Source organism: Tetrao urogallus, assembly GCF_951394365.1.
Source record: "Tetrao urogallus genome assembly, chromosome: 2".
Lineage (NCBI taxonomy): Eukaryota > Metazoa > Chordata > Aves > Galliformes > Phasianidae > Tetrao > Tetrao urogallus.
The window spans coordinates 8,114,651-8,131,426 of record NC_136814.1 but is presented as its reverse complement, the minus strand read 5'-3'; the positions used below and the strand labels follow the sequence as shown (position 1 = coordinate 8,131,426).

Sequence of the window (16,776 nt, the reverse complement as noted above, 5' to 3'; positions counted from 1 at the left end):
GCCCAGGGGTGAGCTGCTGCGGAGGGCAGGAGCTGCTTTCCAAGGAAAATGGGAAGGGAACTGCATCTACCCATATGAGGCTGGAAGTATGACATAGCTGTGGATGTCTTCCCTTTGCTTGACAGAAAAAAAAAAAAACTGTTCCCCTAGACAGGAGGGAAGAGAAGCTGTAGCATCAGCTCCCACACCTGATGGTAATCCTGTTTTCACCAGGTCTATACAGACTGAGGGATCGCAACCAGTACCATCCCTTAGGTGCTACTCAACAAGATCACCTCAGTCTTCATACAGGCTTTTTTCAGCTGGCTGAAGTCAGATCCCTTTACAGCAGAAGCTGCAGTATCAGCCCACCCTACAGCAGGTACGAGAGCAGTGTAAGGACAGCAGGGCATGACCATGGCACACTAATATGGCTCCTGGTGCAGGAATATATTTGCAGGTGGAAATGTCTTAGTTGTACTTAGTTGTATTATCAAAACTTCTGGAGCAGGTGCATGACTTTGCCATAGCGCTGGAGCAAGGCTAGAGTTCAAGAGTTGGCTAATTGTATCTCTCTCAAAAAGGAATTGCCTCAGACCAGTTAATTTGTCAAGATAACGAATTGCAGCAATTCTCCTCTTTTGGAGCTGGGCCACTAACACTGATCTGAACTGTATTTAAACTCTTGATGACAGAGACTGAAAGAGATATTGCAATACTGGAGGTACAGGTTCCCAAAACAAAACTGCATGTACAGCTGGTGCTGAGAGGCAGCGAGGGCATGCGAGTACACATCCTGCATATCCCTGAGATATGAAGAAATTCCTCGGGGCACTGACTCTGGTACCTGGGCAGGCAGAGTTCATCTTGAATCTTTGGGAGTGATTGAGGTCCAAAGAGGATAACATAGTACCCATGGAGTCATTATTGCTATAGGAGATAACTCGAGCAGAATTTTTAACTTCCCCAAAAAAGAAACAAACCCTAGAGTGCTGATTTGAAGTTACTGCCACAGCTTTCTGGTAGCTGCAGCAGGACCCTCTGTGGGCCTGATGCTGTGATTCCCATGGGACTGTATTCTGGCAAGACCCAGGTCGCTCCTGCATTTTCTTTTTGTTTTTCTCTTTTCCCTTCCCTTCCCTTCCCTTCCCTTCCCTTCCCTTCCCTTCCCTTCCCTTCCCTTCCCTTCCCTTCCCTTCCCTTCCCTTCCCTTCCCTTTTGTAAAGACAAACATGTTGGGATCAGAGGAAAAGAAGAAAACCTACAAGGACCGTCACTAAAAACAGTCTCAGCCCAATTACTGGCCACTCTCCCGCTTGAAGTGAAGCAGATGGTGTCAGGCCAAATGAAATGATGTGTGCTTTTATGTCATAAGAGAAACATGGGAGCAGAATGAATCCCATAAATTGATTTATGGGAACTGAAAGGATTTGGGAGTAAGCAACACTGTCCCTGGGAGAATGCTCTGGGAATGATTAAGCTTTTCTCTTGGCATCTCTGGGGTGCTTCTCCAGTGGCACCAGGTCAAAGCCTCCCTGCTACTGGCATCTCCTATGAGTGGAGTGGGACACATCAAAGCCTTTCCCAACTTGAGTTTTCTGCTGTTAGAAACAAACAAGGATATTTTCAGAATGATTTCATACTGTTAGGTAAAACCAGAAATAACACCAAGTGAGGACAGAGAGCTGTGCAAGACCTTGGACAAGGACACTGTGCCTCTTGCTTGGCATTGGCACACCCCCTTTGAGAAAAGGTTGTGCTGACAACAAACTTGGTTGTTGATGAATATGCAACTGTGTCCCTGCCTAATACTGCAGCACTGTGAGGCATCAGCCAGGCAGCCCGCTTCAGAACAAGCTGGCAGAACGATCTATAGACTAATAACTTTCTTTCTCACATTATTCAGAACGATCATTCCCTACCTGTGAGTCCACTTAATTTAGAAACACGGCTTTTATTTTGGATTAGATGCATCCACAGGCAAAGTTCTTTCAAAATAGTTAATCTGGTATTGTCATATGTAAACAAGCCTTTATAAATTGACGGGGATGGTGAAGAACTCTGAGGGCATGGCCACGGACTTCTTAGCCAACGTGCAGGCACCTACATAGACCTACCTTCCTTGGGGCTCATCCAGAGCTTACAGGGAGCTGGGTTCAGTTCAAACAACACTTTTACAAATTTATGAAGAAGAAATGGGCTTTTGAAAACTGTCTTCTGCTGCTTTCCTCTCAAGTGCCAAAGCTTGTGTTGTCCTCACCTCTATATGCCACGGTCAAGTGGTAACCTTGGATGTGGTTGGTTCTGGGAGGGCTCACTGCACATAGAGTTGATTCAAGACTGGCGGTGAAGTGCATGCAGTTTCTTCTAAGACAGGTGAGAGTCTCCTAAAGGGCAACTTCACATTCCTTGCAGCTGGTTTCTTGCCTTCAGCTGCAGTAGCCATGTGTCACTGGGCGCAGATTGCAATGAGAGGCTTAAACCTCATGGTAGAAAATGAGGGAAAATAGATATCTTTGCAGCATGGGTTGTCTTGTGCAATATGTGCTGATTGGTTTTTCGTCTCAAGACTTTTCTGTAGCTGAATTCTCCAGGGAAAGGAGCTGGCCCTCTCAGACCAGGGATCTGGGCTTCCGCTGCTCTGCCAGTGTATGTGGTGGTCATACAGTGATGTGGGATATGGACAGTGACCAAGTTTGGCACCGCTGGTTCCTGCTCCACCCAGTGCAAATGTGATGTGACCCAAACACCCACCGTGGTAGAGACTGACCTTGTTTTCTTGGGGAATCCAGTGTAAAAGTGGATATAACTATGCTCTTGACACCTCACAGGATGTTGTGAAGCTTAATTAAATGTGTGCAAAAGCATTTTGAGATCCTTAGATGAAAGGTGTTTTTATAAATGCAAATTATAATAATTACTGCTAGTAACCACCACCAACTACAGAAACAATTAATTCAGGTTGCCACAGGCCATCACAACAACGTGTGCAAAGAGGCATCGGACATTTAATGACATATATGCTGCGTGAGAACTAAAAGCCTTAAAATGCTGTAAACAAAGAGGAGAAAGCTAGGTACTCAGGCTAAGTGCTCGGGGCTTGCCCATGTGCAGCTAGCAGATGTTTCCTTTGCTGCTTCCATCACCCTGTGCTTTACATAGTGGCTTCCTCCAAAGGGAAGAGCATCAATGGTGATAAAGTTCAGACCGAACGATTTTTATGGTTAATGTAAGGAAGGAGTGCAAATAAGTTGGCAGACAAAAAATCAGGAAATATGTCAAGATAGCTCGGTATTTTTTGGGTGAGCTCTCCTGCTGGCCCCCAGGCCCTGCCCACTTACAGCACTGCAGAATAGGCTTTGGCTAGGGGCTATTATCCAGCTGACTTTCCAAGGGTGAAAACAAAAGCCAAGCAATCAAGATGTGTCTGGCCAAATACTTGAAGGCCCAGTGCACACATTTAGCTGACAACTGACTGAAATCTGAACCGTTTTGCTCAGCCTTTCTTGTTGCTTCAAAACTGATTTGGGCTTAAATAGCTCAAACCTACAGGTGTTTAAATTCTCTCCCTTGTCAGCAGAACAGCCTCATCAGACATGGTCTAAGGATGTGGTCAGACTGGAAGAGATATCCAAAGACCCCACAGGTGAATGGCAAAGAGCAGGCGAGCCCACCTGTGCCCCTCAGGCTTATTTCACTGCTCTCCTCTAAGGACGAAAATTCAGAAGAGTGGTAGTTACTAAGCATCCAACTTACCAAAGCAATTAGCCTAAATGCACTGCAGCTAGAAATTTAAGCAATGCGCTGAATTTAATTTGAGAATTCATGGTCATAAGACTGAAACCTTTAACATTTAACCTAGCAGCAAATTAAATCAGCTTTCTGATCAAGTGAAACATTCCATGCTATTGAAGTTTGAAAGTGTGAAGCGTACACTTATTAAAAGGAGATTTTTTCTTTTACTTTTAATGAAGAAAAAGTTGGGACTGGTTGGTTCCCTAATCCAAATAATAGAAAAATGGGAATACCATCTGTAAACAAAACAATAATTACAAATCAGCAGTGCTTGCTGGCTTCTGCCAGGCAAATGTGCTCACACACAGTCAGCGGGACTCATGGAAAAGAAGTGGCTTATGCTGGAAGGCTGTGTAGACTAAACCTATTCTGATATCAGTAAGCTGATTACCATGTAACATATACCAAAATTTAAAATGCTTGCATGTTGGCTTTCTTTCACTCCACTTAAAAATATTCACTTCCTACTTCTGTCGTCATTGTTGTCCTTTAAGAATTATGAAATAAAGTCTTGAATTTCTTGGGTAAGTTCCCATAAAATGAGTGCCAAGCTTTGTCAGGTTTGTATGTGCACATCCACCACAGGAAACGTGAGGGTTGGACTTGATGGTCTCCAGAAGTCCCTTCCAGCCCCTATGATTCTATGATGCTACAAAACTGGCCGTGCTAAGGAGATGAATTCAAAACTTGCCATGTTTGATGCTGATGTGCTATTTTAAACCTCCCTGGTGCCAAAAGTGTATATGTCTGAGTTATGTGTATGCACACAGACACATACACATGCACACAACATACATTCTGACATCCTGCTTAATGCTCTCTTAATGACACTTATACGGTGCTCTGTTCGGTGTCTCTTGGCTAAATCCCACTGCATGAGATGAAACTTGGATGCGTTTTCTAAAAGCACCCGAAGGCACTGGGACATGAAAGCAGTTGGGGTATTAGAGCACGCCTTGTTGTAGCCATCTCTGGAGCACCCTGACTGACACTTGACAATTTAGCAGCAAGGTGTGGCTAATGAAGGCACTGAAGCAGATATCAGGGCAGGTTCTCCCTGATAGGCATTTTGGGGCTGTCACTCATCTGCCTGGCTGGCTGCATGGGCTTGCTGACACCTGGTTCAGGTGCCCAAAGGCCTTATAGACAGCCATGGCCAGGTAAGCACAGAGGCTGCTGGCAGGGAGCTGGTGGGTGGTGAGAGCAACAGAGGAAAAAGCCCAAGAGAAAGATCCCGGTGGATCTTCCCCTGGATCATCTCCCTGGCCCTCTTTTCATTCCCTCACTCTTCTCACAGAAGCGCACAACAGGAGTTCGGAGAACAGATTCTGTCTCAGACAGATGCTCACCTTTGTAGAAAAAGACATTTTTTTAAGAGGAGGTAATTAAGCCAGCCTGCATTCTCTGATATCTGTTGAATACCGTGTTGCTCCTTTCATCATTTAAAGTGCATTTCGTATCCATGGAAAGCAAGTGAGGCTCAATAGGAAAAGGTTGCCCTTACAAAGCATCTTTCCACATTCCTGCATTACTGGAGCAATCCTTTCCTTCCCCTACATGCCAGCACCAGCCCTGCCCACACCCCACATCTCGCAGAGGTTTTTACTACCTGCCTGGCTGCTGCCTGTCCTGCCCCCACTGCCTCTGTCCTGCTCTAGGGTGCAAATCACTGGAGCACTGGAGACAGCTTTCTAGGCAAGACCAGAAGCGTACGGAATGGGAGAACATCATCATGGCAACAAGGTTAAGCAATGCTCACAATCTCTTGTATTCCTAAGGAGGCAAGAGGAAGGCAAAGCAGTCCTCAAAGAGTTTTCTTGCACAACAGATTCCCTGATCCCTGGGAAAGCCAATGTAAGTTAGCCATTGCACTGCCCTGTCCTAAATCTGATCAAAATCAATGGTGGCTTCAAAAATAAGGGGGGGAATGTCACCCTACAAGTACTTGGGATATTCTCAACACCAGAGGGATCAGAAGAATATTTCTGAAAATAATTTTCTTCAGACAAAGACTTTTTTTTTTTTTTGGCCAAAACTGATTTTTATTTCCTACCTGTACTAAGTTTAAAAACTCCCATCTAAACAAAAATTGTTTGCTATGTTTGTCATCTCATCTTGGGAAGCACTTGAAACTTGACTTAAAAACAAACCCCTTCACGTGTATCACATTTTTACTATTTCTTTACTTTGCATACCACCCACACACTGAAATAATGGATCATTTTGAGTGAAAAAACATCATTTTCATCCTTTCTTTCTGAGTGAACGGAATTCCTCGCTATTTTTTCTGAGCCAGTATTTTATCCAACCTCAGCAGGCATCACCTTACAGGAATACTTCAGCAGTTGTGCATGGGCAGAGCTGTTTACCTCCTACAGACTGCAAATTACCAAGAGCGGCGAGTGTGTCTTTTGCCCCAGCACAGCGTGTCGGGGCGGTGTGCGCAGCAGCTCTTCCCCTGCTTTGGTAAATATTGCACCTCTCTGAGAACCACAGCACCGGGAGCCCCGAGACGCACGGAATGAAACGCAAACAGACTTATCTGCTAGTAAATAGCTTCCATCAGGCGGTGGAAAAACCTGAAAGAAGGTGATGCTGGCTCTGTTCTCCCTTCCCCTTCCTCTCGGTTGGATGTTGTGTTTTCCCCGATCCCGAAAGGAGAAGTTGAGCACGGAGCGTCTTGCCCGCCCCTAGAAAAGCCTTTGTGCATCATGGTTGTTGTCACACTGACACCTAACGGCAGATAGCAACAAGAATATTACGGCTCATTTCCCAGCGGCGCGTTGTAAAAATTCCTCCAAATCACAGAAAATAAGTGAGCTTAGAAAACGGACTTGGCCTGGTTGTGCTCCTGCCTCTGGGAGGGCACTGCTGGAAAAGTGATGGGAAGAAGCCAGGGCTGCGGTGGGGATGCTGTGGGAAGGAGGGGTGCACGTCACAGAGGGCTCCCCAAAGGGAAATGAAAGCACCGAGGGCTCAAATGAGCTGGCCAGAGTCACTCAGGAGGTTGGGGTTGCACTGAGAGGACTGCCATCGGCCTGTCACTGACCTGCTGGCTGCTCCTGGTCCTGTAAGTGAGCAACACCGCTTCCAGGCACACAGAGAAATAGGCTGGGGCAGTGCAGTTGATAACAGTATGTGAAAATAAGGCACTGACTGAAGCTTGTACTTCTTTCAGGAATTTTGGAGGATATCAGCAGTTTTTCCAGGCATGTTTTCCTACTAAAATTCTCGATAATATTTTATTCCTGTGTTTGCAGGAGAGTGCTGCAGGCCCAACTCTTCCCTGCCTGCCTAAAAGGCAGCAGCAGCACAGTCTTTCAGCACAGCCAACTACAGGCACATGGGCTCCACGTTCACGCTGTGAGCTAAACGCCTTCCCACGTGCAGGCAAAAAGCAAGGGCTTCCAGTAAGCACCTCGTGGCTGGCTTCTTTGGCTAAAATTTACTACTATGTAGTCAATATATATATATATAATTAGTAATTGTACCAAACATCTTCCTTTTGGTTATTAAAAGTTTGTTTTGTTTAGGTAGTCAGGTGGTGAAATTTTGCAATGAGATTGAGATGATGATTCAGTGGAAGTTCAGACTGGGTTCCACATCCCTCCTTCTGTGGGTTGCAGTCAGAGGGTGAGCACATGTCAGGCTCATGTCAGGGCAGTGACGGGAGGTGAAATAAGGTTATTCTGCAAGGGCTCTGGGATGGCCCCAAAACGTGCTGTTCACCTGTGCACTTCAGGCATATATGAGCATCTCCAAGGGGGAAATTTTCAGCAGTAAGAATATTAGCAAAGCCAATGCCCAAATTCAGCAGAGGTATGCAGATAATCCCAGTATGATGTAGCAGAGGAAGGTAGGTTACATCCAGCAAAAGTATTGGGTACACGGGCAAGAGGAGGGAGCCTGTGGTGCGAGCCAGGAGTCCAAATGCCACGGACTGCAGCCAGGCCTGGGCTAGGAAAGTAGGAGGCAGAAATCAATCTCTTTGCTTAATCATAAAGATGATAAGGTGGGACACTTACCGTGTACCCACAGTAAATAAGTAATTATAATGATCATCATACATGCTTAAGCTGTTATTAATACTATCTTTTCATCTTATTATAATATTTTGCCATTTCATAATATCAACAATGCAGAGATAACCAACGTTGCCTCATGATCTGTTTTTAAGACTAAATTTTACAGTTTGAAATCTAGCACAGTTCAGGACTTCTTGGGATCATGAACTCAGATACCATTCATGCATGAGTTTGGGAGCTGCAGCAGTCTCACAGCACTGAGATTTTAAGAAGTTTCAGTGCCAACTAACCCACAGGAAGAATATTTAAAGAAACTGTATTTCAAATAGCTGAAATGAGGAAAAAAGCCATTCATTCTGATGTATTCATTGCACTGTATTAAGTGCCTTCCATCGGTTTTCCATCAATGTGTTTTCTCTAACAACCCATGTTACTTCTTCTTTAAGGCAAATTTAGTTCTTCAGACAGCCCAAGGAGGACGGCAGCGATGGGTGCAAAGCTTCCTCTTGGACTCCACTGAGCTCTCCCCTATGGCTTTCTCCAAAGGAGAACACCAGCAGACAGGCCTTTATCGGGCATTTGGTTTTGATAGGCTGAAAGCATTCGACAAGAGCTACAATCAGGTCATCAAACACCTTTGGTTTTGATAAAGGAGTTTCCTGGGCATAAACTGTCAAGCAGTCTCTTGAGCAGCCTTTGGAGGAAAACAGTTCCAACCTTCAATTTTGCCTGCAGCAATTCCATGGTATTCCCAGCCTGTAGTGCAGCACAGGACGTAGCGAAAGAGAATGTAGTAAATAAATCGTCCTCCAGTGTTTCTATTTATTTGTTTGATCAGACAGCAGATGTGCAAAACGTCTCCTATTGACAAGCATTGTTCTTTCCAAACTCATATCTACAACTCTCCCCTGATGCAGACTATCTGATCTCCACTTCTTAAACTCACCTGCATGGGGAACGTTTGGTGATAATTATTTGGTAGGCGAATATAAAAAGCCCTCATGTTGAGATATTACAACCTAATGCTAAGTTGACGCCTTGCGTCAGATCACCATTATACCTCTTTTCCCATTCCTCTGCTGTCATGCCACCGATGTGATAAATTGCAGCCTGTCACATCACATTACGTTACGCAGAACAAACAGGACAAAACACATACCAACTGCCATGCAAATATGTGTTTGCCAACTCTTTTCGGTGCATAGAAATGCAACCAGCAAGTTCCCTATCAGAAACCTAGAGGCTTGAGGATGGCTCAAGGGTGTGCAAGACAAACATGCCTCTGACACACCGTGAACTTACAGATCCTCGCTCCCAGGCAGCTACAGCAATTATGAAAGCACCTCCTGCTGTGATCATTTCTTCTTCCCAAAAAAAAAAAACCAAAAAAAAAAAAACAGCTGTGGCTGCTGATGTCACAAAGCAAAATGTAAACACATAATAATTAATCTAGCTCTCATGTTCAGAGTTAGAGCTATTTTTATGACTGGACAGTTTTTGGCTGAGTATGTGTAAACATAACACCCACTTATGTACACACACACGTGCATACTATGAGATGTGTGAATATACATTATGTGGCTTCTAACTGCAGTCTTTCAGCCTACATGTGGGCCTTTTGAAGCTAATGGGAGATTTACCAGGGGCTTTTTCACAGAGCTGTAGGCAAGACAGGAATCCAGTACATATGAATATTACACTATAATGATACAGAACAACTCATCTAGTTTGACCTACAGTGAATTACAGGCCATTAAATCTCATTCAGGTATCCTACACTGAGCCAGAAAAACTTGTGTTTGACTCATATATAAATTGTATTTGGTTAAAACCTATTTCCCAGAAAGCTATTCATTCACTCTCCATGCAAAGGCGCTTTCCATGCATCAATTTCTTTGATAGCTTGTTTCAACAGTTACTTTAACTATGTGTGCTTCTTATTTAAATTGACTTTGGTCTGCAGAGCCAGTATTGAGGACTCACATTCCTAGTGCTCCAAATGTCCCTTTTCCCTTTTGAGTAGCAACAAAAAACAGGACGGATGTTGGAGAAGGCCTTCTTCAGGCATGACACAAGTTGCAGACGTAAAAATGTTTGCCATCAATCTGCCATTTCAATCATATCCTGAGATAATTTCTATATGCTTTTCCAAAGCTGGAGCCTTTTCAAATGTGATTGTCATACATAAGGAGCCTAACTCTACTTTTGGTGTACCACAGCTTGGCTGAAAAACTCATCATACCAATTGACTCCTAAATAGCTGGCATTTAATGAATGTTAAGAAAGCAGTAGGAAAAGAACCAGCATTAATTGAATGATCTCCCCATACATCACATTTCACTGCAAAGTTTTCAAAATCGCTTCCTGAACTGGCTGATAATCCCAGTTTATTGAGGATTATATTTTCAGGAGTGGCACATACAAATTTCCTCAGCCACCCATTCTCATGAAGATGATGAATGATGCCAGCAGAACTTAATGAAAAGAAGTTAAACTAAAAGGTTTCTGGTTAATTTTCACGTATATGGCCATGCACACATACAGAGCTTCATGGTGAAAGGCAACACTCCATAGTGTCAGAGTGGGGAAGTAAAGAATAGTGAATTCTGACTGGAACTGTGCAGTGTATAACACTGGGAAGGAACGTGTAGTTATCCACAGAAATTTCAGCTGGACACAGGCACGAATGCCTTGCTTTAAGAAAGTGTATCTTTTAATGACTTCCAACTTTTTACATGTGATGCATCTCTACACATCCAAAGTATTTCTGCCTTTATTTTAAATAGAGAACTATATAAATGTACTATTTAAATTGCTAGTAATAACAGACATACTAATTATTGCGCATTCACTAACTTCTCTATACTGCAATGCCCTGCCACGGGCACCCCTTTGAGATCTTTTAAGCTGAATCACTCTGTCATTTCACATCCTCACTCAAGGAATCTCACTGTGAATTGTTTTCACTTTCGCAAGTTACTTCTTGATATGTTGCTACAGAAAATAAGTTTTTACTTGCTAATTAGTGTCACCTACTCTCTGTTGTTCACATGCACCAACTTTGCTGGAGGGATAAGCTAGAAGTGTACTGAAATGATCTGTGACAAGAGACATACCTTGCAATAACCTAATGTAAGTACAACAAATACAAAACAGACAGGGACGGCTCCTCTCAACTTCCAGAAAGTGGAAATACTGCAATTATTTTGTTTATAGAATAGCCAGGTAGCTATATACACAAACATTCAACTCCCTAAAACTGTCTCTTTCAGTTACTTTTTTTTCCCTCTGCTTTAACAGGGATTGGACTCAATGATCTCCAGAGTTCCCTTCTAACCCCTACAATTCTGTGATTCTGTGACTCCATACATCATTTAAAATGAAGGCAAACTCATGGTAATCTATGAGCTCTTGTTAAACATTTTTCACATTAAATGGGATATATTTTTTACTGCTGACAGATATTAGAAATACGGGTATCACTACAATTAAAATATTACAGAGAGTAGTGCCTTAATTTCAAGCTTATAGTGGTGAAGTTCAAAATCGGGTTTTGTAGTGAGCAAGGATATGTCACGATGAAGAAGGAAGAAAAAGGCATGTCACGATTATTCTAAAGCTTGACAGAAAACTATAAATCTCTTTCAAGTGAAGATACACAGATCTTTGTGTGGACCTCTGCAGCTAAGCAAACCAGCTAGCCTTTGATGTGCTCATAATTATTAGGGGCTGAGGATTATGTCTTTAGGCAAAGATGTCTAGCAATGGGAAGGTATAGATCAAAACTGACATCATGACAGAAGCGAGTGAAGGGGTGAGATGAGGTGGAGCCAAAAGTAGTTTGGCATTACTACAGACCTCAACTAAAATAAACAAAACAAAACTTAAACTGAAAGGAGCAGAGCTCAAGAAAACTGTAGCATCAGCTGGTGCCCCCCAAGTACTCCCAGATCACAGTTCATCCGTATTTTGGGCAATACCTTTGCATCAACATGCTATGCAGTGAAATGAAACTCATGACACCAAATAAAAGGCTGGGATTCTCAGTTTGCTTGAAATCTGATAGCTGAAGAGGAAGATGTGTATGTCAAGTAAGAGCAGGAAATGAAGAAGGCTTTGTCATCCATGTCAGAAAGAGTACATCAAGGGGTCATTATGATCGGAAGAGAAACCACTGTTATCAACCACAGTAATGCAGGGCTGGGGAAGGTGACAAAACCCATCGGACAGTTCTACACGTTGTCTGAAATGCAAGTGGGCTCATTTGGACTCTTAAGAATAGGTGAAGATGTGAGTAGGACACAAGCAATTTGGAGGCAGCAGGATGTATGTGACACCATACTGGTGTCTCAGACAGACTGCATGAAGACTGTGGCATGTGCCATTAAGAACTAACAGAAAGAACATGTAAGCCATTCAGGGTAAAATACTGAGAACTGAGAAGAAATGAACATTCTCTGCTTAAGGCTCAAGCTGGTGATGTTCCTTGCCAATAAGGGGAAAGCTTTAGGGCCCCTACAGTTTGAATGTCATTTTATGAACAGTGTAAGAAATTGGACCTCGGCCTCTATGAAAATTGGTAAGATATCCTATCTCACTATTACGATGCCTCTGTTAGAAATGCTACCTAAACGTTAGTGTTACTAATACTATGAATTTAATTCTAAGTAGAAATACAGGGCTTCCCAATTTGCCTCTGAACTATGCAGCATTTATCTATCTTGTCACAACACGAATCCCTTTTGGGTAAAAGCTATTGATTTGAAGGTTGAAATCATCTTGCTAGGCCCTAATGTAATTTGTTGGAAGTTGGCCTTGGGAAACTTTCTGACACCGACTGCATATGCTCTTCATTGGATATTCATTGAGCAATGATGTCTGAAAGGCTGAGTTCTTCACCTCCGTGATCATTATTAGTTATGGCATTTCTTAACAGGCTGTGCCATGTCAGTTCTTTGCAACCCAAGTTTTACGCTAGCAACCTGCAGTTCACTGAGAAGATGCACTCTTCCACCACAGACAATGCTGTACCCGGTTACTTCGTCCAGGAGTGCACCTGGGAGGCTACACCCATAAACAAAATTGTTAGTAAGCCTGTAAATATTGTCAACATGGAAGAAAATCCTCTCTGCTTTAATACCGTGAAATGAGGTGCACACAATATTCAAGGCTAAATGAGAACTCCCTGACCTCATTAAGGAACTCGTAGGTTTACTACAGAAATAATTCAATGGGAAAACCTTGGCAGAGGTAACGACAACATCTACAGCCACTGGTCTGCTGATCAACTGGGAGCAAGGAAAGAGGAGGCTGCTAGTGTATACTCAGAGGTGTACGGTACCATTACTGCAATCTGCTCATGCCTCAAGATGCATTTTCACAGGCTGTCAAACATAAAATCTTATGAGAATAATTTTCTTCAGAAGATTTTAATCAGTTGAACAAAATATCTGATTCTGCCAAAACCATAGGCAAGGAATAGCAGCAAGCTCACTCGACACTTCACCCTGCTCAGCAGTATTCTCACGAAACAACAATGCTCTCAAGTTCTACAGGTGTTTCGACCACCTGAACCCAGCCATTCCTTGTGTTGATGGTGGCTTGTTGGAAACAGTGAATAGCAAACTATGATCTAGCAATGGGCTGAAGACAGCTAAAATTCAGGAAACTTTGAAACAATAAATCTATTTTTAATTTTATCTTGAAACAAATCTTGATTTAATAGATGTGAGGAATCCGGCAATGATTATAGATTCGAGCTGAAATTATATTGTCATTTTACATCATTTGTAAGGGTTTGAAACTTTTCCAAAAGTTTGTGTTTTAAGTATTTTATGTTTGAAGTAGCCCTATATACAAAACTATTTGAACAAATTAAATATATCCGGGCAATCTAAAAAGCTTGAGAACTGGCCAAGAGCACTAACTCAAGTAGAGGTGAGCTGAGTTTTGGGGATGGGCTAGCTCAGATGCAGACATTGGTTCACATCAGTACTATTTAGGACAAAACACTGTACTGTACCATATATAGGAAATATGCTGTATTCATATTCCCTAAGGTAGTGCTCAGCATAACTTGGGTCTCATTTGCTTAGCTTGCTGCCTTCTTGTAGGAGCCTCAAGTGGGCATTCAAGGTGTTTGGGAATTGACTTAGGAAGTATGACCACTGGTGACTGAGTGGCAGAAAGCCCCAGGAAGCAGGAAATCAATGATGAAGACTCAGCTTAGGAGATGGATAGGAGACAGAGACTTGTTTGGAACTGCATTTTAAAGCTTCTGGTGCAGGCACAATTTTCACTGCCCTTCACAGTATATTAAAAAAATGCAGTCATTTACATAGAAAGCACTTGTTAGTCTTCTTGTGTTATCTCTGGGCTCACAAAACTCATTCTTCATGACAACTTCTTTTTTTTCTTTTTCCTAACAACAGTTTCTGAAATAGAAACATTCAAAAGAAAGGACCTTGGAATAAAGTATGATAAAACAAAGCCTGTGGCTGAGATTTCAAGTGTTTAAGGTGAGATCCAATCTGAATTGAAACAAACTCACGGGAGACTCCTGTTTATTTTCATATAAAATGAATTGGATGCAAATTCATTACTGTTAATAGACTGAATCTCGCTGACAGTTTGTCCCAGGGGCATTGAATTTACTAAATATTTTAAGTCACCCTGATAGCTAATTATTCAGCAAATGAGAATACTTTAAAGACTTTATCATATAAAATGACTTTAATAATTCATGCTTATGGGGAATTCCAGGACGGCTCTCAAGAAGGGGAACACTGTGTACCTGCACATTTGTAACTGTATTTGTACATGTATTACCTCTGATATACTCAGAGCACACTTGTGATCACCTCAGGTTTCTTCCCTACCTTTTTTTGTGTCAGTGTCTATAAGATGGTGAAGTTCAAAACTGCCTATCTTCAGAAATCTATTAATAGTTTGCAAGGAATTGAAGACAGATTAAGGTCGAATTTTTCTGGATTAAGTGCATTTTTACATGACTAACATGCTAAGACAATAGATAAAATCAGAAACAACTCTTCAGCATCTCAATTGTAATAGGCAATTCTAGTGGTCAGAGAGCTTTGTACAAAGGCAGAGATGCAAAAGTGACTTAGGCTTGAAAATGGAAAGTGTTGAGGATAGTTCAGGATAGGCACTGCTTGATTTCTGCTCTGCCGGAGAGGTAAGATGGTGACACTGCACTGCACAACCTTGCAAGTCAGCAACTTGTGTCTGTGTACATAGAAACAGCCTCACAAACTTACATACAGCCTCTCTGTACTTCCACACATTTGAAAGGCATTTGCTTATATACTCTGGGTATAGGTGCACAGATCTGATTTTTAGGTCTCAAAAATAACCCTATGTTGTTCAAAATCTGAAGGGTTTTCTGACTCCTTCTTCCAAGTGCCAATCATGCTCTGTATTCTTGGCAAGAGACAAGGACAGAAGTGGCTTTATCTAATATTCAAGGTGGGATAAGCAAATTAGCATTGTGCACATTTTACATAAACATCTTGTGCCCACTTTTTTCCCCTCTACCTACTTTCTCTCTGCTGGAGGTCAGCTTTCTAGACTTCTGTAGACACTTTCTGCTTGGACTGTGTTTTAGGCCAGAAGAATCAGAATAATCTACCTATTTGTATACATCTCTTCATGATAATTCAAAGGAAACACATGGAGAAAACAAATGAGTTATAACTTCCCTTGTCTGAAAAGTTGTTTGTGTTTGAACTGTTAGTCTAACATTGCAGTTTTTGAATCAGTCCTCTTTACAAATCCGCAGGAACCACTGAGTGTGAAGCAATCCCTTTACAGCCAGGATTGAAGCCTTACATTCTCATCAGTAAACGTTTCCTCTGAATGCTTCCAATGTAGTCATGACGTGACTCCAGTTACATGACTGCATGTACAAGCAAATGGGTGAATGAGATTGCCATACCTGGCCTTTAATATTGGCACAAAAAAGATTTTTGGATTCAGGTCCTTATTTGAGGGGAATTTGAGTTCATTTTGAGCAGTCTGAACTTTTCTACACAGCCATAGTATGCTAATCTTTTTTGTTCTGCAGCTCCTACATTGACACAATCCTCTCATGGGCACTGAAAGCTCTGTCATTTTTATAAGCTCCACTCTTCAGTTATGAATAAAAATACTGTCTCACTTTCAAATAAAACAGTGCAATCGAATCACTAAGCCCCCACAAATATAACACAGTGTTGTACAGGACAAGTATTGATTACAACAAAAAGGGCTTTTTAAACACCATTAATTCTTACCAATTCCAGTAGTTATTGATTCTGCATCAATGTCATTAGCCTTTTTCTTCGCCACTTCAGCTAGTGCCAATTCACCCTTATCTAGAGCGAGGTAATGGATGTCCTTTGGAAATAAAAGAAAAATAAAAGATTAATCTAAAATGAATCTCATAGGCATAACAAAAGGGAATTTAAAAGAAAGAGGTTCTTTTATTATTTAGATCACAAACACAGATGGAACTGATGAACCTAGCTTTACATTTTAATTCTCTCTCAATGCACATTTATTATCTGACTTGTGCTGGTGAATACAGCATTTCTTGTTAACAATGGATAAAATGGTGACCAATCACGCACTGATAAAAGTGAAGCTGTTGACTTAGTGTATAAATGAAACCAGTCTCTGTGCTTTTAGGGAAATGTTGGTCGGTACAAAAATTAGAAGAGAATTGCTAGAAGAAGGCTCTGAGTAACCACAATGGAAGAACTGGAACTCTTCCCTCAGTTTTAATATTAAAACTTCCACCCAGTGCATGATTTCTGTGGCAAAGCTAATTGGGGTGGGGACTAATTTTTGTTTGGAGGCTGTCATGACACACTGGCTGTGCTCTGACTAAGAGAGAGGTTGCCCTTGTGCTGATACAGGAGGAAATACGCACAGTGACACTTGCTCAAAGGTTTTAACCTCCACACAGGTGACAAGGTTC

General features: G+C 42.1%; 1 protein-coding gene across 1 annotated transcript in view; it reads right to left on the bottom strand.

Annotated features, from left to right (window-relative positions):
- WDPCP (WD repeat containing planar cell polarity effector) overlaps positions 1-16,776 on the bottom strand; it is a gene marked incomplete at both ends in the record, with an annotated part of 133,043 nt that overhangs the window by 12,102 nt on the left and 104,165 nt on the right. Inside the window, 1 exon segment of the mRNA XM_079532782.1 lies at positions 16,091-16,193. Coding sequence (XP_079388908.1) covers positions 16,091-16,193 — 103 coding nt within the window.